Source organism: Chaetodon auriga, chromosome 15 (genome assembly GCF_051107435.1).
Source record: "Chaetodon auriga isolate fChaAug3 chromosome 15, fChaAug3.hap1, whole genome shotgun sequence".
In the NCBI taxonomy this organism is placed as follows: Eukaryota; Metazoa; Chordata; class Actinopteri; order Chaetodontiformes; family Chaetodontidae; genus Chaetodon; species Chaetodon auriga.
The window spans coordinates 575,001-597,500 of record NC_135088.1 but is presented as its reverse complement, the minus strand read 5'-3'; the positions used below and the strand labels follow the sequence as shown (position 1 = coordinate 597,500).

The 22,500-nt window shown below is 43.7% G+C and overlaps 1 protein-coding gene across 5 annotated transcripts in view; it reads left to right on the top strand.

The window, feature by feature from the left end:
• LOC143332454 (glutamate receptor 1-like) overlaps positions 1 to 22,500 on the top strand; it is a 74,765-nt gene that overhangs the window by 39,090 nt on the left and 13,175 nt on the right. For 2 of the 5 annotated variants that reach the window (XM_076749917.1, XM_076749915.1), the window contains exons 4-16: positions 1,102 to 1,286; positions 4,863 to 4,916; positions 6,252 to 6,410; positions 7,016 to 7,183; positions 7,285 to 7,389; positions 8,092 to 8,202; positions 8,325 to 8,531; positions 9,888 to 10,103; positions 10,231 to 10,354; positions 10,445 to 10,586; positions 14,398 to 14,596; positions 14,695 to 14,942; positions 19,731 to 19,845. In XM_076749917.1, coding sequence (XP_076606032.1) covers positions 1,102 to 1,286; positions 4,863 to 4,916; positions 6,252 to 6,410; positions 7,016 to 7,183; positions 7,285 to 7,389; positions 8,092 to 8,202; positions 8,325 to 8,531; positions 9,888 to 10,103; positions 10,231 to 10,354; positions 10,445 to 10,586; positions 14,398 to 14,596; positions 14,695 to 14,942; positions 19,731 to 19,845 — 2,033 coding nt within the window. Of the gene's footprint in view, positions 1 to 1,101; positions 1,287 to 4,862; positions 4,917 to 6,251; positions 6,411 to 7,015; positions 7,184 to 7,284; positions 7,390 to 8,091; positions 8,203 to 8,324; positions 8,532 to 9,887; positions 10,104 to 10,230; positions 10,355 to 10,444; positions 10,587 to 14,397; positions 14,597 to 14,694; positions 14,943 to 19,730; positions 19,846 to 21,419; positions 21,552 to 22,500 lie in introns of those variants that run through there. The other 3 variants (XR_013078221.1, XM_076749918.1, XM_076749916.1) reach the window with 3 other exon arrangements.

The window sequence follows — 22,500 nt, the reverse complement described above, 5'->3', positions numbered from 1 at the left end:
GTACCGTTGGTCGGACAGAACGAGCTTCACCTCGGTGATTTGATCCCTTGATAAACCTGAATATGTAACATGAAACTTTTGGCCCTTCGATGGCTAAACACTCACACAAACAGCTTCACGTCAGTGTCAGTGTGGGAGTCAAGTTAAATACGTTCACCTTGTGAATGTAATCCTGTGTGCAGAGCAAGTATGTCATGAACACAGCGTGTCACAGTCAGTCAGCTTCAGCCCTTAGTTTAACATGATCCAATCAGCACACACGTCTCCTTCTCAGGCGGAGCTCCAGGTCGTGAACGTCCATTAAACTGCCGCTCAGCATTGAGGGCAGATCTCTACTGAACCTTTGACTCACTTATAACTTCAGCTGCTTTCAAATGCTCAAAGCTAAATCAAATTAGATTCAATAAAATGCTGTCAGACCCCCACCGTAGTCTCGGATGTACTTGACCATAATATCCTCCATCTGAGTCCAGGTGGGCCCTGGCTACGTGTCTGTATCACCATGGCAACAGATAAAAACACTGCAGAGTGGACTTGGGTCAGAAGATACGGGAGCATCAGTGTCTCACAGCAAGAGACCCTTTTTATGTTCTGACGTCATGTGTCATACAAAATGAGACAACACACTTTTGTTTTTGTAACAGCATGTATGTAAATAAAGTTTTATCTTCCAGGTCTGTCATTAAGTACGCGTAGCTTGTTCAGACAACAAACACGCTTCGCTGTGACAGCGTATGGACTCATCAGAGAACCAAGAGACGAATGAATTCATTAAAAAGAGCATGAATGTGTCTTAATCACAGGTGAAATGTGCTGAGCAGAGCTGCTGTCTCTCCTTTAATAATCATCTTGCCATGTCCTCATTAGGGCTGTCACAATCAGCTGGTGGATTTCTTGTCTTTTTCTCCTCATTTTATGTCCTATAAAGTGAAACAGTGTGGTCTGATGTGAGCTGAAACAAAGCCCAGCTCTTCTCCTGTGCTCGTCTTTGTGCTCAGGTGGTTTCCCTCCACGTCACGTCACGTATAGACAGTTGACAAAGGGACATGCAGAGTCAGGTAGCTGATGAAAGCACTGATTCACGTGGTCTTTCTCTCTCAGGTCTGTTGGTGCTGCAGAGGATCTTGGACACGGCGGCAGAGCGGAGTTGGCAGGTCACCTCCGTCAACTTGGACGCTCTTACAGAAACGGCCTTCATCAAGCTGCTGGCGGATCTGGATTATAAAAAGGACTTTCAGATCATCATCGACTGCGAGCTGGAGCGACTCAACTCCATCCTCAACCTGGTAAAACACTCACTGATCCCAATGTCAGTAACTCACATTTGACCGATTTGAATGAAAATCTTTAAGTGCACATAAGCTGAGCACGTGTCCAGTGACTCAAAGAGAAAATGAATTCCCCAGAAATGCTGACTTATTCCTTTAAGCGTCCATATCAACAAATCTGTGACAGAGGTCGAGCTAACGATCCATCGATTGGTGAAAGGTTAGAGGAGAGCTGATTGTCTTCTGACTGTCTCCCACACTCACACCTCTCATGTCCATCCTGGACAGATCAACTTGAGTTAATTGGTGTGTGTATTTGTGATGTTTGCTTGTTGCAGGCTGTGCTGTGCGTCTTCAGAGCAGCAGGACGGTATTCTGCTGAATATTTTTGCTCCACAGCTGCAGCTGCTTTCACAGTTTTGATTTTAATACTAAACTCTTTGATTTCAGTTTCATTGATAATCGACTGGCAGGACAGACACCAGAGGAAGTTGGCCAAAATGGTGCTTTTGGATAATTATGGAATAGGTTTGTAAGAACCAGAGGGATGGACAGCAGCAGCAGAGAGCAGAGAAAAAAGAAAAAGATGTGAACTCTGGCCAGAAACCAGCCATCATTTGGGAAACTCGTCTTCCTGCTGAACTCCAGCTGGCTGACAGAGGCTGAAGTATCAGGTGGTGATTGGGATCTGTGAAATGAAGCTGCTGGCTTCAGCTGAATTTATTTTAGGTTTAGTTTAGTTTCATGCTGCCTGGCTGAAAATGTCAGGTGGTATTCAACTCGACTGTAGTTTGACTTCATTTGGTTCATTTAGCTGAATGTGAGTGAAGTGTCAGGTGGAGCTTTGGATCTGCAGGCTGATGATGTTCAGCTGAGCTGACAGCTTGAGTATTGAAGTGCTTACACTGTTGGTAAAAATGGGAGCATAAAACAAAGCGAAATGGTGACAGATTTCAGGCTTTCTGAAAGTTGTTGACATGACAATTAACCGGAAAGAAGAAGAGGAAAATAAAGACTATATTCAGTGACATTTACATAAATAAAAGCACAGGTCAAAACCTTGAGAAAGGTGTAAAGTTCATGTTCACGTTTGAAGGCACCAAAAGCAACAGAATTATCAAACAGCACTAAGACCAAGAGAAGCTGCATTTCTTCTCACAATTAATGCTGAACACAAAGTGCAGCTGAGGCCATGAGTTAGGTCATTACGTCATCATTAGGTCATTAGATCATCGTTAGGTCATCATTAGGTCATCATTAGGTCATTACGTCATCATTAGGTCATTACGTCATCATTAGGTCATTAGATCATCGTTAGGTCATCATTAGGTCATCATTAGGTCATCATTAGGTCATTAGATCATCATTAGGTCATTAGATCATCGTTAGATCATCGTTAGATCATCGTTCGGTCATCATTAGGTCATTACGTCATCATTAGGTCATTAGATCATCATTAGGTCATTAGATCATCGTTAGGTCATCATTAGGTCATTAGATCATCGTTAGGTCATCGTTCGGTCATCATTAGGTCATTAGATCATCGTTAGATCATCGTTCGGTCATCATTAGGTCATTACGTCATCATTAGGTCATTAGATCATCGTTAGGTCATCGTTCGGTCATCATTAGGTCATTAGATCATCGTTAGATCATCGTTCGGTCATCATTAGGTCATTACGTCATCATTAGGTCATTAGATCATCATTAGGTCATTAGATCATCATTAGGTCATTAGATCATCGTTAGGTCATCGTTCGGTCATCATTAGGTCATTAGATCATCGTTAGATTGTCGTTCAGTCATCATTAGGTCATTACGTCATCATTAGGTCATTAGATCATCATTAGGTCATTAGAACATCGTTAGATCGTCGTTCGGTCATCATTAGGTCATTACGTCATCATTAGGTCATTAGATCATCATTAGGTCATTAGATCATCGTTAGGTCATCATTAGGTCATTAGATCATCATTAGGTCATCATTAGGTCATTAGGTCATCATTAGGTCATTAGATCATCATTAGGTCATCATTAGGTCATTAGATCATCATTAGATCATCATTAGGTCATTAGATCATCATTAGGTCATCATTAGGTCATTAGATCATCATTAGGTCATCATTAGGTCATTAGATCATCATTAGGTCATCATTAGGTCATTAGATCATCATTAGGTCATCATTAGGTCATTAGATCATCATTAGGTCATTAGATCATCATTAGGTCATCATTATGTCATTAGATCATCATTAGGTCATCATTAGGTCATTAGATCATCATTAGGTCATTAGAACATCGTTAGATCGTCGTTCGGTCATCATTAGGTCATTAGGTCATCATTAGGTCATTAGATCATCATTAGGTCATCATTAGGTCATTAGATCATCATTAGGTCATCATTAGGTCATTAGATCATCATTAGGTCATCATTAGGTCATTAGATCATCATTAGGTCATTAGATCATCATTAGGTCATCATTATGTCATTAGATCATCATTAGGTCATCATTAGGTCATTAGATCATCATTAGGTCATTAGAACATCGTTAGATCGTCGTTCGGTCATCATTAGGTCATTAGGTCATCATTAGGTCATTAGATCATCATTAGGTCATCATTAGGTCATTAGATCATCATTAGGTCATCATTAGGTCATTAGATCATCATTAGGTCATCATTAGGTCATTAGATCATCATTAGGTCATCAGGTCATTAGTTCTGCAGGTGTTTGGACAGAGAACAAAGCATTGGACAGATTAAACTGTTAATATAATTAAACTGTCGTGACGATCCATCCAAGTCCTGCTGTGCCTTCATGAAGCCTCGCAGGCTGAGTTTCAGTGCACTTTCTCACCCGCTGCTTTTCTTTTTCTCACTTCCATTTGGAGCGCTGCTTTTGATTGGCCGCTCAGCACTAAACCCCAACAGCAAGAAGGAAGTGGCACAGAGGATAGGAGGCAAGAGGAGGAGGAGGAGGTGAAGAGGATGGAGGGATTGAGGAGAAGTACTGTTCAAATAGTTTTCTCCTCCCTCCGTCCTCCAGCAGCAAGTAGCGTTCAGCGCTGCAGCCCAGCTGTGTTAGTGAGCGTTCATCGACTGACGCTCATTAGGAGCTGGACATGAGAGGGAGCCAGCACCTGCTTCCTCCTCCTCCTCCTCCTCTTCTGTCTCCTCCTTTCCTCTCCACAGCTGTTCCCCTCTCCACCTCCTTCTCACCATCCTCTGTATAACCTCTCTTCTCCCTTCCTCTTCTTTCTCCTCTCTTTGCCCTCTCCTCCCCCTCTCCTCCTTTCCTGTCCTCAGTCAGTTGACTCATCACTCTGAGGAGACTCCCTCCCTCTTTCTTTCCATCTCTTCCTGATAGCGAAGATGGGCAATTAATTCCTCAAAGACAAATTTGAATCTTCCAATTGGCAGCTGTTTGAGAGACTCACACACACACACACACACACACACACACACACACACACACACACACACACACGCACACACACACACAGATGAATGTGTAATGGATGCTTTTCATCATCATTAGAAGCATCAGAAAAATGTAATTAGCATATCATTTACTCTGACTTTTCTCTCGCTCAGATTGCTGCACAGAGGAGAAACTTGAAGAACTACCATTACATCCTGGCCAATCTGGTGAGTCTCTGCACTGGAGGAGGATATTGCGATTGTGATATGAGTCACGATTTAAGTGGAAATGGTAATTTTTGCATTCATTTTTACTAGGGATGCACATGGTTAACCGTTTAACCGTTAACCGATAACAGTAACTCTAACCAATTAATACTAACGGTCAATTTTGTTTTTAAGCTACGTAATTCAATCAACTCATGGGGGCGTGTCGACAGGTGCAACACATGCCATCACATGCTTTCCATCACAGCCCACTTTACAGCGAAGATGAAGAAAGCAAAAAGGAGTTCTGTGTGGGACAATTTCCACTGGAAAGGGGAGGAGGTCATTTGCAAATTATGCGGTACAGCACTGAAATACTCCAGCAGTACGAGTACAATGCAGTACCACTTAAGAAACAAGCATCCAGCATCAGACGATGGAGGACCATCGCAGCGAACTTTGCTCTCCATGATGGCCGGGAGAAAATGTGACGCGTGGCGGTTTGAGAAGATTTTTTTATCTCCAGACACGTCGCGGGTCGTCCAGGTTTACAGTAAAATTGTTCGGAATGAAGCCGCATCATCCAGATAAACATTGAGCTCCATCAGAACTGTTTAAAAATCAGATTTCAGAAGCTCAAACTTTATTTTGGAAATGAAGCAGAGCACACAATTAAAGAAATCACCAGCGCGCTCGCTCTCGACGTAATTTAAAAAGCAATAGCGGACGATTGAAGCCTACAGTACTGTGAATTATATCTAAAGCTTGTAGCATTTTTTTTACATTTTAGATGAGTAATCTAACTATTTGCCGTCATTGTAAATCTGCAGTTCAGCACCGGACAGCGCCGAGTCAGTGACTCTCTGATTCCAACCTTTCCTTACATGGAAAGCCTTGTCGGAATGGTGGGACGTTTGTGTGTCGGAATAGCAGTATTTCGGGATGGTGGTATGTCTAAATGGTGGTATGTCGGAATGGCAGCATGTCGGAATGACGGAATGTCGGAATGGCAGCATGGAAGGGCATTTAAATCTTATCGGTTAACGGTTATTAATCGTTAAAGGGCGTCGGTTAACGGTCATAAAAAAAATCCAAAATGTGCATCCCTAATTTTTACTGAAAGACCAGCGTGTCTCTGTTGCACCACAATGCTTTGTCTACTACAGGTACTGCGATTTAGATTTTGCACTTGGCCAACCGGTGATTTCAGTAATATTTTGATGAAGAGTTCAGCCATAGTTAAGTCGGTGAAATGGTGTGTGTGTGTGTGTGTGTGTGTGTGTGTGTGTGTGTCTGCGCGCGTGCGTGTGCGTGTGTGTGTGTGTGTGTGTGTGTGTGTGTGTGTGTGTGTGTCAGGGCTTCATGGATCTGAACATAACTGAGTTTCAGAAGCTCGGGCCGAACGTGACGGGCTTCCAGCTGGTGAACCGGTCTGATCCAGCTGTGGAGAAGATCAACCAGGACTGGCTGGACTTCGACAGCAAAGACCTGAAACTGGCCCGCAGGAGGCTCAGGGTAAACACAAAGAGCAATCACAAACTGAAGGAAAAGGCCCGCATCGAACCGGAATTCAAACCTTAACCTTACTTTAAAGTAAACTCTGTGTTTGCTGTTACATCTCATGTTGTTCCTGCTGCATTAATGTGTGTGTTGTATTTTACTGCCGTAGGTGTTTAAGGTTGAGCTAATTTGAACTGCTGTTTAACTGTTTGGCCGTTTAATTGACAGCAATGCATCATATTGTATAAGATCGTACTGCTGCTGTCCTGTGAGAAACACGTATCTCATATATAAAAGTCGACTTTTCATGAGCTCAGAAAAACAGCTTGTTTTCAGGTTTGTGATGAAGCAGCCTCCACACAATCTGAGAGGGTTTTTAGATTCATGTAGCGTAAGAAGCAGCAGAATTTTCTCAAGCCATAAAGGAACATTCAAAATCAACACGTTTGGAGATATGTGGTTTTCACTGGACAGGAAAAAAGCAGTAATGTGAGAAAGTAAAGCTGTCAGACAAATGAATGCTAACACACTGAATGGTCCTGAAAGGCTGGTCGCAAACAGCATCAGTCATTTATCAGCATCTTTCCTGAAGCGCTGCTGAACCTCACGCTCGTCCTCAGTACACAGGAGCTCTGACCTACGATGGCGTCAGCGTCATGGCCACGGCTTTTCAGAACCTGCGCCGGCAACGGATCGACATCTCTCGCCGTGGCAATGCGGGGGAGTGTCTGGCAAACCCTCCCGCCCCCTGGGGACAGGGCATCGACATACAGAGAGCACTGCAGCAGGTCAGCAAAGACGCACAGATACACAGCATCCACACGTTCATCGGCGCTGATGCTGAAGTGCTGCACAAGTCACACTGTTGTGTACGTGTGTGTGTCTGCAGGTGCGTCTGGAGGGGCTGACCGGCTGGGTTCAGTTTGATGAGCGAGGACATCGCACCAACTACACTCTGACTGTGATGGAGCTCAGCCACACCGGACCCAGGAAGGTGCTGCTGCTGCTGCACGCCGTTTTCCTTTGTTGAGCGAGTGTGTGTGGAGTCACACTGTCGGAGTCAGGAGTCGGCAGGTTTTCACTACATCAGCTCATTTCAATGATTAGCTCCCTCCTCTCTGATTAAAGGTGTGATCATCAGTGAAATCAGCTGCTGCAGCACTTGTTTGGTATGAAAACCTGCAGACTCTCAGCTCTCTTTTAAAACCCGTCAGACAACACAGTTTATAGTATGAATTATCATTGTAATAGGGGACATAATTGTGCTTGCTTTGTAGTTTATGAGATGACACACAGACGCCTCAAATGCACCATTTAAGGCCTGAAAGTTAGGTTTAGTGTTTGCTGCATCTTTATTGGGACCAGTTACTTTGCGGCAAACAACCAGTGACCAGCACAAACCAAGAGAAGCCACAGGAGCTGAACTCAGGAGCTAACAGCGTACAGTTCATTAGCACCCCTCACATCCTCTGCTGAGTGCTGAGCTTCACATTTTGAAAAACTGATGTATCCTTGCTTTTCTTCAGTTGGGGGAAAAAAAGCAAAGCAAAAACTAACAGACAAGGAAAGCAGCTGCGACAGAACCTCCAGAAGAAAAACACAGATTAACAGAAACAAGGAACCTGTCGGATTAAAGCTGAGACAGACAGCAGAGTCTGAAGACTTGTAGTGAGACTCTGCTGCTGTGTGTGTGCAGATTGGCTACTGGAACGAGAGGAGAGGCTACGTGAACACGGCTGTCTACAGGCCGGTTGTGGAGGAGTTTTACGGCCTGCAGAACAGGACATACGTGGTCACCACCATACTGGTAAGGCTGAGAAAACATGTTCACAGCTTAGCTGGCTTTAAATTTAAATTGAAGTGAATGAAAAAGTGTTGCCCTTTCAAATCCACAGCATCTGAATCTGACCACCATCTGTCTCCACACAGGAAGCTCCATACATGATGCTGAAGAAGAACCACGAGCAGTTGGAAGGAAATGACAAGTACGAAGGTTACTGTGCTGAACTGGCCTCAGAGATCGCCAAACACGTTGGCTTCGTCTACCGGCTCGAGCTGGTGGGCGACGGCAAGTACGGCGCCAGAGACTCTGAGACGAAGATGTGGAACGGCATGGTGGGAGAGCTGGTGTACGGGGTGAGTGTGAGCAGACCCATACAGTCGAAGTTCTCTGAGCTGTGGTCACGCAGCTGGAAGCGACAACTTCACTGAAGGTGAAACTTGAAAGTTAGCCTGCTCAAGGATGTGGTCTGCATTATTCTCCATTTCTCTTTGTTTTGACAAATACAGTGAAAAAACCCGAACCAGCAAAGTGTTAGTCTGACTTCCTGACTGTGGCTCTCAGCTCCAAGCTCATTGGTTCCTACAGGAGAGTGAATCTGTAGAAACACGTCCTAAATGTAGAAAGAAAAAAAAAAAAAAAAGAAAGGCAGCAATGCTTTTTTTTACAGCACTGGACCTATTCTTCCCCAGGAAACTAAATATTTTCAAAATAAAACAAATCCGAGAAGGAAATGTAATTCTTGGTTGAACTGGGGCTGTAAGTGCTATGAAGCACTGCCAGGTGGTGCTGAGTTTAGTCACTTTTCATGTGAATAGGTCGAATCCAGACCTCAAGCAACACGTGAACACCAACAGAGTGAAAAGGAAAAAATGAATTTGTAGATATTTAGGCCAGAACAACATGATCAGTGACTCTAATCAGCACAAATGTTCATGAACAAGTTGTACACATTCATGATTTGTAAAGTTGTTGTGGGAACATTGACTTGGAACAAACAACAATTTTGCAACTTGGTAACAAAAGTAAACAGGAGGGTGCAGATGGACACAAACTCCCCTACAGAACAGATCTGACTGCTACAGACTGAGCTCGTGATCAAAAAGCAAATCAATTAATAATGGAAAAAGGTTTTTTAATTGAATTTAAAGGATGACAAAGACTCCTGTCGGTGTGTTCAAGGGTTACAGAATGAACCATAAGTGCACAGAGAGTAAAAAAAAAACAAAAAACATGCAAATGGAAACAAGCATACGGGATATGATGTATGCTGTATGTTCTTCACCTGAACATGTTTTAACTTCATGAACAGAAGAGAATAAAAAGCAGTGATGATGGAAAAACACACAGACGCACAAAAACACACGTACAGACCAGTCACTGTATGTAAAGATGGTCGACAGCTCCTCAAAGGTCAGGAGTGAGTCTTAGACATGGGGCGAGGAGCTCGGGTATCTGGAGGGAGCAGGAGGAGAGCTGCTGCTCATTCATGTGTGAAGGGGTCAGCTGAGATGGTTCGGGCATCTGATCAGGATGCCTCCTGGGCATCAGGAGGAGACCTGAGGCAGACCCTGACCTCACTGGAGGGATGACATTCCTCATCTGGCCTGGAATGTCTTGGGATCCCGCAGGAGGAGCTTGAGAACATTGCTGGGAGAGAGACATCAGGATGATGGAGGATCGGATTTGTAAGACAGATTTTCTCTCTGCAGAAGGCCGACGTGGCGGTCGCCCCGCTGACCATCACTCTGGTGCGCGAGCAGGTGATCGACTTCACCAAACCCTTCATGTCTCTGGGAATCTCCATCATGATCAAGAAACCCACCAAATCCAAGCCGGGCGTCTTCTCCTTCCTCGACCCGCTGGCCTACGAGATCTGGATGTGCATCGTCTTCGCCTACATCGGAGTCAGCGTGGTGCTCTTTCTGGTGAGATGGAGTGTGTAAAGAATACTTTGTGCACAGGAGGCGTTTTACTGCAGTACCAGTACTTTCTCTGCTGACACGTTAACTGAGCCTGCATCAAGCTGACAGCACTCGTGTCTCTGTGTCTCAGGTGAGTCGTTTCAGTCCTTATGAATGGCAGGGTGAAGACTCCGATGATGAAGATGAAACTCTGCCCTCCTCTGCCTCTCGACGAGCTCTGCCAGCGTCATCCTCTGAGCTCTCTCACTCTCCAGGTACCTCACCATCATCATCATCACCTTTATTTTAATCCTTGTAACGTGAAACTGGATTTTCACCTGTTGGTCTTCTGTTTGGTTTCTCAGGGTACTCCCAGGCTCAGGTCCAGAACCAGAACCAGCAGAAGGAAAAAGAGACTGCAGAACACACCAATGACTTCGGGATCTTTAACTCTCTCTGGTTCTCACTCGGGGCCTTCATGCAGCAGGGCTGTGACATCTCCCCCAGGTAGGACACCTGGACAAATGCAACACCTGTGTGTCGAACACTGATGGAAAGTAACTCAATGTATTTACTCAAGTGCTGTACGTGAGCCTGCAGCGCGGACCTTTTGTCTCCCCCTGGTGGCAGTGAAGGTACTTAACAAACACCATCGGCTCCTCCACACAACTGGTCGCTGTCGCTACTCCGTCACTAGGGTTGCTCCTCCTTCGGCTCTGGCAAACCAATCGTTGCTGGTTGAAGTGAAACACATCAGTCCTAGTGGCCAGAGTGGGAATGTCACCACAGACACCAGATTGAAAAAGCCCAGCATGCGGTCAGATAGTGATGGGCTTCGCCAGCGTTGAACTCGTTTGACGAGGACCTCGCTGTAAAGGACGTTCGTTTACCTGTGAAAGTGCTGCACGGCAGCTTTAAGTCCAGGTTTGAGGTGCTCGGACTTTATTTGATTATTTTTGGATTGTAGGCTGAGACAATTCATCAGAGGGTAGAAACTAGAGCTCCACCTTCACCAACTGCAACATTAAAGTGATGAAGACATAAACACAGCAGTGACTATAATGCAGTATGATAATATGTATTAATCTGAAATGGTCCATTCTTTATAACGGGTACGTCCACTGACCCTAAACCCACAAACAGACAAAATGTCCTCACAAACATAGGAGAACAAAGGCAGACTGAGATACGTAGATACAGGAACATACCATCAGTGATGTACAGCACTTATTAATGTAGACATATCATCACACTCACACACACACATGAAGTTATGAAACATACAATCCTGTGTGACGAGCTGCCGGGTTCGTCGTATGTTACAGCCGTGTGAAGGCCTCAGGCTGTTTCTATTCTGGATCTACTGCGCTCTGTCTGTGTGTTTGTGTATGTATGAGTGTGTGTGTCACTGTGTGTGTGCTTTGATTGCTTTTTCAGAACCTCATTAAACCGATGCTGTAGTCAAACATCTCCTTACAACATACATTATTCACTGTATGTGTAGCATAGATAGTGTGTGTGTGTGTGTGTGTGTGTGTGTGTGTGTTGAGACAGCTGATCAGTCTCAGTCATCGTTTGCTGCTTTTTTCTTGTAATCATTTTGATTATTTAATAACTTTAGTGTATTTTTAATCATTTTGAGATTTGGACTGTTGGTTGGACGAACCAATCAATCGATTAATGGAGAAAATAATCATCAAATTAATGCAGAATGGAAATAATCCTCAGCTGCAGTCCAGTACGAAATCGTTCAAAATGAGCTCCGCCTCAAGCAACTCCAACAGTAAAACCCTGCTTTTACATTTTCTGCATTGAGTACTTTTACTTTGAGTGCGTTCTCCTCAATAACTTAGACTTTTACTTACATAGCCAATTCAGTACTTGTAACAGAGTACAGTGTAGTATCAGTACTTTTACTGGAGTAAAGGGTGTGAATGCTTCCTTCAACACTGCAGAGTGTACCATGAAGTCCAACTGGACTTGTGTGTGTGTGTGTGTGTGTGTGTTAATGCTACACACCACGCAGGGTCACCTTTAGACGAGCTGGTTAGGACCGGAGGAGTGTGTGTGTCGGTGTATGATGCCATTTGTGTGCGTGTGTCGATGTGTTTGACCCTGATGTGAGGTATGGACGCCTGTGTTTGTGTGTCCCTGCAGGCAGAGCCGTCTCTCCTGCATTCACAGCAGTTCAGTGTCAGCTGTCACACCTACTGTAGGAAATAAAGAATAAGAGTAGCACCTGTGTCACCTGTCCAGTGATTCAGCAGAGAGCACACGTTGCTCCTGAAGCCTCTCTGGTGGAAAAACAGCAAACATTCTTTGCTTTCTGTCATTGAGAACTGAATTTCTGCACCAGTCATGGATGACTTTTGACCCAGAGATGACTCCAGACAGAAGGTCAAGGCGCCACCTAAATCTTTCGGGATCATCCTCTTGGGAATATTATCTGTATCGCTGCTCAAGGTTTGAAGATTTAATGCCTGAAACAAAATGTTGGATCCACAGAGAGGCAGAGAGGCAGGCGAACCAACCAAGGTCACCTTCACTAGGTTCATTAAACCGAGCAATGCAGAGTCATTAACCGTAAGACTGCAACTACACACACACACACACACACACACACACACCTAATTAAAAGCCGAGCCACACAAAAATGTGTTAAGTTTCTTCCTAAAGCAGAAGAGTAGAGCTGCAGTTAGCTGAGCACTGTAAGCTGGATCAGCCTGGTTACATATACATATTCAGGGGCCAGACCAGATCTGTAGACCAGGAGCTGAAGGGTACTCAGCAGAGCTGTTTGAGAACTGGAATACGATCGTTTATTTGGTCCTGAAGCCAATTAATTCTTACTCGGGAAGACCCGTTCGAGAGTGTGGCAGTAATCTATTGGTGAATCTGACTAACCTGTAAATATTGTTTAGTTTCCTTTTTTCTTGATTTCTTTAGTGCTGCTTTTATAACCTTTGTTCTGTTTCACTGGTTGGTTCTGTTCTAATTTAAAACATTTTGAATATTTTTCATTCGTTTCCTGTGTGTGTAACGTAGAGGGACTACAGCTGCTTGATGCTGTGCAGTAAGAAACGGTAAAGCTGAGAGTTTAACCTTTTTTTTGGTCAGCCTTTAGCTGAAACCTTGCTTTTAAGGAGCTGGGACTTGAAGAAGGCTCAGACATGCTGCCTCTGGAGCTTTGCTGTAAACACAGTTTCAGTCTTCTCTCTGGATGTTTTGTGACATCCAGAGAAGACAGTGAATCTACGGAGCTAATTTTACGAGGAGACGGTGAAATATGAACTTGTGTACAGTCTGCATGAATATGATCTTATGTTTGCTGGCGATAGAGCCAAGTGGAGGCATAAACAGATTAAGCTGTGGCGCAGGTTGAAAAAACGTAAACACTGTGAATAACCCAGAGCAGACTCTACCTGCTCAGGAGGCTGAGGTCTTTGGGGGTGCGTGGGGCACTCCTGAAGACCTTCTATGACTCTGTTGTGGCCTCTGCCATTTTCTATGGTGTAGTCTGCTGGGGGAGCAGCATCACTTCAGCTGACAGGAAGAGGCTGGACAAACTCATCAGGAAGGCCAGCTCTGTCCTGGGATGCCCTCTGGAACTGGTGGAGGAGGTGGGGGGGGGGGGGATGACAGCCAAGCTGTCCTCCATGACAGACAATGACTCCCACCCCCTCCAACACACACTCACTGCACTGAGGAGCTCCATCAGTGACAGGATGCTACGTCCAAAGTGTGTGAAGGAGCAGTATCGCAGGTCATTCCTCCCTGCAGCTGTCAGACAGTACAACAAAAACTACTCCAAGCAATCAGTGCAGTAGTCTGAACAATAAGCTGTGCAATAAAACATGTACATAACAGTCTGTAAATACGATCTACAATTTCTTACAATTTCTTACAGTTTTTTACAATTTCTTTCTTTTATTTTTATTTAAAAATTCTCACTCTTTTGTATATATTCTGATGTTGTTTCTAATTTGTGTACACTTCTTATATTAATCTGCTCTACTGATGCTGCTGTATTCTGGAATTTCCTCTCGTGGGACAAATAAAGGAATATTGAATTGAATTGAATATGCCTGAAGCGGCACTCGGCCCTCCTTCGTTACCACCTTTGAGGTTCCCCTGAGCAAATTCCTTAAACTCCAACTGGTCCAGTGGAGCTTCTGAGCAGCCCGCAGACCAGACTGTGTAACTGTGAGCGTGAACTCAGTATTCAGACAGACAGCTCTGCTCTCAGTGGGACTATCCTGACCAAATAATCAAATCAAGCTTGCGATTCGTCTGCTTTCTCCCTCCTCATTCTCTCCAGGTCTCTCTCAGGTCGAATCGTCGGAGGAGTTTGGTGGTTTTTCACCCTCATCATCATCTCCTCCTATACAGCCAACCTGGCAGCCTTCCTCACTGTGGAGAGAATGGTGTCCCCCATAGAGAGCGCAGAGGACCTGGCCAAGCAGACAGAGATCGCCTACGGGACCCTGGACGGAGGCTCCACCAAAGAGTTCTTCAGGGTGAGGGCTCTTGGTTTACGTTGTCCTGCATGCTCAGTAACATGCACTTTGATCCCCTAATAATCTTGTTCTGTCTTTACCGTCTGTTCCTACTTTAGCGGTCAAAGATAGCCGTTTTTGAGAAGATGTGGTCGTACATGAGGAGCGCAGACCCTTCGGTGTTCGTCAAGAACACCAATGAGGGTGTGATTAGAGTCAGAAAGTCCAAGGGGAAGTACGCCTACCTGCTGGAGTCGTCCATGAATGAGTACATCGAGCAGAGGAAGCCCTGCGACACCATGAAAGTAGGAGGCAACCTCGACTCTAAAGGCTACGGCGTGGCCACACCCAAAGGATCGCCCCTCAGGTACACTCTGGATCTCTGGACGGGGGACGGCGAATGTGGGCTGATGTCGGTGTCCTGTTTTGTCTGTTTTTGTGGGAAATTAGGCCAGTCAAACCAGACATGTGCACACACAATTAATGGTACCCAGCAGTGTCGCAGGTTGATCCACGCCATCGGCACGTTGCACATGTTCAGTTAGCAAAGAGAAATGTTCTTCCATGAGTGTTGTTCTCATGGTTTTATATCACAGGTAGATGAATGGATTCAGAAGTAAAAAGGAGATGTAGTCAAACAGTGGGATTGGTTACACGAACCAAACTAAATTTACATATTTTAAAGCTAAAACATTGTAGAATATAACAGTGATGTGGGATCGAAGCAGTGGTCTCTGAAGTGCAGAGGTGTGGACTCAAGTCGTGTGAGATCACTTCAGACTCACTTTGACCTTGTTAACAATGACTTTTGACTAAATGAGGACTTGAGCCTCATGACTTGAAGTAACTGCATCTTTTTTCATACATTCAGAAGCAAAAAATGCACTTAATACCTTCTATTGAATCCCTCAAAGTCTTCCCTACATGTATTACATGAGTCTGAGCAGACATGGACGTAAACTGCTAGTTGATTGGTCGGCAGAGGCATCAGGCCACGTGGGTGTAGTTCGAGTGTGGAGGACAAAATGCAGTATGACTTGTTAGGGACTTTAAGCTTGAAGTTTAGAGCTTGGGACTTGACTTTGGACTTGGAGTGAAGAGCTAAAACTTAGCTGATACTTGAAAAACACTGACTTGGTCCCATCGCTGCAGAGCATGGAGCACTTGTTCACACACAGAATTAAAATCAAGCCACAGGACATGTCCAAACTGATGCGTGGAGTCCTTGGATGAGGGCTCCGAGCACTGTTGAGTAGAGTATGACAGCTAACTGTGTGTGTTTTCTGTTTACTCGCAAACATTTACATACATGAAAACAGAAGAAGTAAGCTCAGCCTCACAGAGCACTTTGTCAGATTTGGCTCTTAGACTTGTTTACTGTCTGCGTGTTTGTTTGTCTGTCAGTCTGTCTGTCTGTCCCGCTGTCAGTCTCTTAATCTGTCTGTCTGTCTTGTCTCTCTCTCTGTCTCTCTTCCTCTCTCTCTCTCTCTGTTGTTTGTCTTTGTCAATATGTGTGTTTTTCTGTCTGTCTGTCTCAGTGTTTCAGTCTGTCTGCCTGTTTCTGATCTGTCGGCCTGTTTTTCTGTCTGTTGTCACGTCATCTCTTCAGCCTGTCTGACTGCCAGCCTGCCTGTCTCTGCCTCCACAGTCACCGTCATACTGACAGTGCTGTCTGTCTGTCTGTCTGTCTGTCTGTCTGTCTGTCTGTCTGTCTGTCTAAGAGCATTGCTGCTGTCAGATAAAACCTCCCATTAAATAAGAAGACTTCCTCGTTCACATTTGTTTGGCTGATAGTTACTGAATGAAATATGAATTTCAGCTGAATCAGAAGGAATGATAGATGCTCCTGACTCCCTGACAACAGAGAAATACACTGTACTCTCTGTACTCTCTGTACTCTCTGTACTCTCTGTACTCTCTGTACTCTCTGTACTCTCACACCCTGACATCACCCAGAATCACCACAGTAACAGACCAGACAGGCATACAAGCACCTGGAACCACTGTGTGATGTCCTTGAACCACCAGGTGTACCAAAGCTCTCTAGCAGTCACACTGAGCTCTCTAACATCCACCCTGCCCAGTGATGGAGTACAGTTACACAAGTGCTGTACTTAAGTTCACTTCTAAGGTAATTGTCCTTTACTTAAGTATTTCTATTTTCATGATGTTTCACAATTGTACACAACTATAATTTACAGGGGAAAATGTTCTTTTTACTCCCTACATTTATCTTACAGATACACAGTAATTACTAGTCATTGTACACATCAAGTGTACTCTTGTCTAAAAGTGGTCAGTACTTGTGGCCTCCAGTCATTTTTCAGATGTCTCTGAGTTCCATTCATGCCAAAGAGACGTTTCTTCACCCAGAACCCACCGTGCAGAACACCAGTACAACCAGCAGCCTGCTAGTCACGCCCTACAGAACATTCACCTTCATACTCATTCCTCATTTCTCTGGTTCAGTTCAAGAACCTGGAGGTGCCAGGTAGTTTGAATATTTGCTGATGGAATTAGTTCATATATAAACATAAATCAAATCAAAACTGGATAAAAAACTAAAAATCTTAGCTCAGTTAAACATGTTTTTCATCCACACTGGATTTTGGGTGGCATTGTTTTTACCTGACAGCAGCATTCCAAAGTCATGTTCGTCCCTTTCAGTCTTTCAGACATCAGTGGACTCTTCCATGTTTTTATCAGATGTTCTGTGAGAGAACATCTTGTTCTCATTCTTTCTGCTTCACATCAGCATTTTACAGCCAACCCAGAGTCAGAGCAAGTAAATTACTCCAAAGACGAGATAAGCACATGCTGAATGTCAGAATTTGTATGTTCTTCTATGTTATGAAATTAATCACTGGAAAAAGTGTGTGTGTGTGTGTGTGTGTGTGTGTGTGTGTGTGTGTGTGTGTGTGTGTGTGAGAGAGAGAGAGTTTGTGGTCGCTCTGCTCTGAACAGTTGATGAACAGTGACTTAAATTCACGTTTCTGGTGAAACAAAGCAGAGCCGTGGAAGTCGTGTGCCTCTGCTGTCTTCTCGTTCGTTACTGGTGTGCACGTTGTTGCAGATGATGAAGCACAAAAATCATTAACCCTTTTTGAAAGGAGAACAAAGAGGAGTCAGGTTTGGTGATCAGCTGCCACGTAACTCCTGAACACCTTTGCACGCCAAAAACACTACCTCACAAGTTGTAGTTGAGCGCACTCTTCACTCTGTCTCTGGGTTGAGGAGCTCTCAGTACTAACAAATACTTCATTTGACCATTTCCACTGATAAAACTACGATCACCTGATTCCCGCTCATGTCTCTGCTTTGTCTGCTGTTGCAGAATCACTGTTGCTAAGACCTATGATGACTGTGCTGCTGTTCAAAGTAGATCATCTGGAGAGTATTGTTCCAAATTGACAGCGTTACAGTTTCTAAAGGATTGATTCAGATAGATGAGTACTAATATCAAGAATATGTGGTGTTAAGTTTCACTCCTACTTCTAGTCCAGGTGAAGCAGGCCACATGTAAACCTGTTTATTGGCCAACGATTGACAGCAGTGGCTTTGATGGTCTACTGACTAAGACCTGATTGAGATAACAATCCCATAATTTGGTCATTGAAAGTCGGATTACTTCACTTCTGTTTGGCCAGCCACCATTCTGACCAAAGTTTAATGCTAACTTCATTTGTGTCAAGAAATACAATATATTTTAGTTTTATGGCACCATTTTATTAATACACGCCTGAATTTCTTACACAGCAGGACAGTTGTTCCTGGTTCTATTAAGATTACAAATTGATTTTTCTTGTTGGATTAACGCAGTCATTTTTGCATTTATTCATGTTTCAACTGGACTTTTTATGCTTTACACTGAATTGTTATTCAGTTATTTTAATTAATGTATATTATATACACTTAATGCACTTTAGAACAAAACTCTTCTTTGCTGTGTCAATCATTAATTGTTGTGTTTGTCTCTTGTATTAATTCATGTTTCTTTGCCATCACCATAGACACATCACCTACCTTACTGCCAGTCTATAGCTTTGATCGTCACGTAAAGGGGAACAACAGGCAACTTGTAGATCTTTCTGTGTTTTGCAGAGGAATACCACATGGTAGGAAATTGGCAGAAGAGTAAAACACATTTGCCACCCACTTCCCTTCATTAAACCGGAGCTTGTTATGTCAACATGTTCCACATGGTGTTTATGTCCAAACCTTTGACTGTTGTTCCTTCTTTATTTATCAAGTAATGAATGGAAATAAATGCAACCTGAGTTTGCTGCGCAGTGGTTAGAAATAGAACACATTTCTGCTTTTCTACCCAGACCATATTGGAATGTTGTTTTCCTTCAGTTGTATACCTCACAGACAATGTTGGTTACAAAAAACTGACCTTTCTGCTACATCTGATCACTGGACTCAACACAAGCCAGCGGAGCAGTTTTGCCATCCATCAATCCATTCAAATGTCACAGCCTATGTGTTTTTCTCCAACAACTCCCACCAGCCTGTCCTGGAGGATCCCCAAGTGGTTGTAGGCCAGGTGGCAGCATGTCCAAGTTTTACCCATGGTTGGCCTGCCAGTCTGTCGTGCTTTGGACATGTCCAGAGGAAGACTTCCCAGAGAGATTCTTTCTAGGATTCTTCTGAAATGGCTCCTCTGACTGTCAAGTAGCAGTGGCTCAATTTGATGGCCTCCCCAAACCATCAAAGCTCCCTTTATCGTATTGAGATTAACGCTTTAGCTGAAGTGGCCAAGATGAATCAGTCATGAATAACACCCTGATCCTGAATTAAGAGCACGGCTCCTAACTGTGCATGTATTGACAATGATGAATGTATCACATACATGAGCATCAACTTGATGTTAATGTGTGTGTTTGTTTGATGTTCATGTTATTACCAACATCAGTCATCTTAGTTAAATCAGCAAAGACAAAAGCATAATGAGGACGTTGGGAAGAACATTTTAACAAGGTCTGGGTGGAATAGCAGTGAAAATGTCCTTTGAAGAACCATTCATTGTATTATTACTCTAATCATACCATCCCTGTCATAAGTAGATCGAATGATGTTGCTATTTTCACTATGGCAGTCCTCTGCTCATTAACACATAGTTCCCTTCTATCCCTTATTGCTATCATCCCCGTAGAAACCCTGTTAACTTGGCAGTATTAAAACTGAACGAGCAGGGCCTGTTGGACAAATTGAAAAACAGATGGTGGTATGACAAAGGAGAGTGCGGCACCGGGGGAGGGGACTCCAAGGTCAGATCACCGTAACCCCCAACGGGTAACGACAGGCAATGGTACACAGGGGTAACCGGCAACAACCCACAACTTATATATCAAGCATAAAACACTCCAGATGGCACCATGGAAACTAGACTGGGATCTACTGTTTGGTGTCTGTCACAGAAGTAATAGCACTGGTTCCACCTCAGGAATAGGAGGTGATTTTATCCATCAAAATGATTCATTGTCAGGCCCTGTTGAAAATTTCTGACTTCTCACCTTCTGATCCAGGGGGTATTTTGTAAAACACACTTAGAAAGCTTTCACAACAAAACAGGACCTTTAGAGCAGAGATCCCACTTTAATAGAGGCAGCAGGCTGATTTAATCCAAAATCAATTGGAAAATGTCCAATTAAACATTATCTTGTATTCTTGGTTCAGGAGTAGAATCAGAGTGGATCTATGATGTATTCTTGTTTTGAGCTTATCAGAATAATAAAAACTGATGCACAACCATTGTTGGTTTGGGAAAGCGGTAATTGTTCTGGGCTTCCCGTAATGAGGTCAGTCATGACTGACGTTATCCAGCCCACCTACATCATTTTCAGTCCCTTAGGAAACTGGTCACAGTTGCTAGGAGCAGTTTTTCAGCATGATCCAAGAAATGTGCTGTTTTTTCTGTAAGAGGCACCCCAGTGACTCACCTGTGCGAGCACTTACCTCGTATCAAGCCCTGGCACCAGAGTAGCTGAACCTAGATACAAATTCCATTTTGAAAAGACTAGTTTATGAATTTTGTGAGGTTGGCGTAGAAATGCCATGTTTAGCACCTTTTATCATATTCTGGGGAAAGGAAGGTTGGCCACTGGTTTAGGTATTTTCTGTATGATAAAGTATAAGTATTCAGACATTATGTAATCCACATATATGTACAGCAAAGGAGAATCCAAATCTATACATGGAGATTATTGATAGTACAACAAAGCAACTTAAAAAAATTAAACCAGGATTATCCTGTTAGCCCGCCGAGTAAAATACCCCCTCTGGTCGTCTTACCTTTTGAATCAGTCATGAATAAGAGCATCAGTTCCTTGTTTTTGGACAGTGCTGACCCCATCCCCCAAAACCTTAAACTGCAGCAATCCTTCAAGCTTTCTCCACCACAAAATGGTTTCTATGATTTCTGGTTCTTGGACAGCAGACTCAGTAAACCCAAAGATCCCGGAGTGTTTTCAGGTCTTGCCGGTTACCCAAAGTGATATAGTAATACACATCTCGCACGTAGGGAGTTAGGCCAAAGCAAGCTAGATGGAGTATTAACGCATATCACTTTGACACTGACATTTTCCAAAACTGTTTTATGTGTGATTGTGCCTGTTTTTTGTTTGGTTTTGTTTTCTTTCTGTTGTTGAGGTGTTCTTAGTAGCATACCAAAGCATCTATGCTGCAGATGCCAGTTTTGCTAAAAGCGTTGCTGCCGCTGCTGCTGTAGCCACCGCAGCCCTGTTACTCTGCAGCTGAACAATAACATAAGATAACATGGAGGTGCATAATGTTATTTATGTTATTCCCAACCCCCCTCCCTTCCTCTCATGGTTTTTTGAAGAATCCCAGTAAACCTAGCAGTACTGAAGCTCAATGAACAAGCCGTCTTAGACAAGTTGAAAAACAAGTGGTGGTATGACAAGGGGGAGTGTGGACACAAGGACTCCGGCAGAAAGGTCAGTTCTAGAGGTCGCTTGGCCTGGTCCCAAGGTCATGTGTTGGTTTACCCCATCCCCCTTACCCCCATCAGACCCACACCCCAGAACCCCAAACTTCAGCAGCTACACTCTGAAAAGAAAAACGTATTGTCAACTGTATTTCTAGTAGGAAAAGTAGTTACATGGATGTAACTCAACTTCTATGAGTCTGTGACCCTATTAGAGGGTGGACCCATAACAAGTAATAGAATAGAATTGTTAATCTATCAGGACCTAATCAGAGTGAGAAACTGATTGAGAATAGAGGCTTTTAAGGCTTTAACAGCAGCTGAAATGTTGTTCTTGCTGACTTCCAGTGGTTTAATTCTCACTTTGCTCAACGATGTAGATGTATACTCCAGGGTTTGTCAGGACACTGTGACAACAGTGGTTGGTGTGGTTGCAGGTGCAAGAGAGTGCACTTCTGACCGTACCTATTGGTGGTGGTGGTCAAATGGGAAATAGACTTGAAACTTTCAGCCCGAGATGGCAGTGAGACAACTTTTCAGCCTGCAGTTAAGAGCTTTAAGATCGTGGTACTACTACTACTACAAATTGCAACTTCGGTTCTTTAAATTCAGAGTCAGCTTTTTGAAACTTGACACCCAGAGACTGAGGAAAAGCAAACAAAGAAGATTCCACCGAAGAGCCAGCTGTCTCCTCAGCTGTGGTTAAAGCTCCTCTTCCTCAGTCCCTGATGGCGTCTGTTTGATAAGAACTGAATTGTTTTGTTTTTTTTTTTCTTTTGTGCGGTCAAAATCCAAAAATTGATTTTGTGAAAGATATTTGTGGATACTAATTCAGAATATGTACTGTACGTCAATATAAGAGATCAATGATTGATAACAGTCACATATCTGTTGGTTAAACATGAGGTCACAGATAGTCCATTAGTCTGTCTCAGCACAAAGGCCGTAAAGAAGGGGAAGCAGCTGGTCTGGCTGT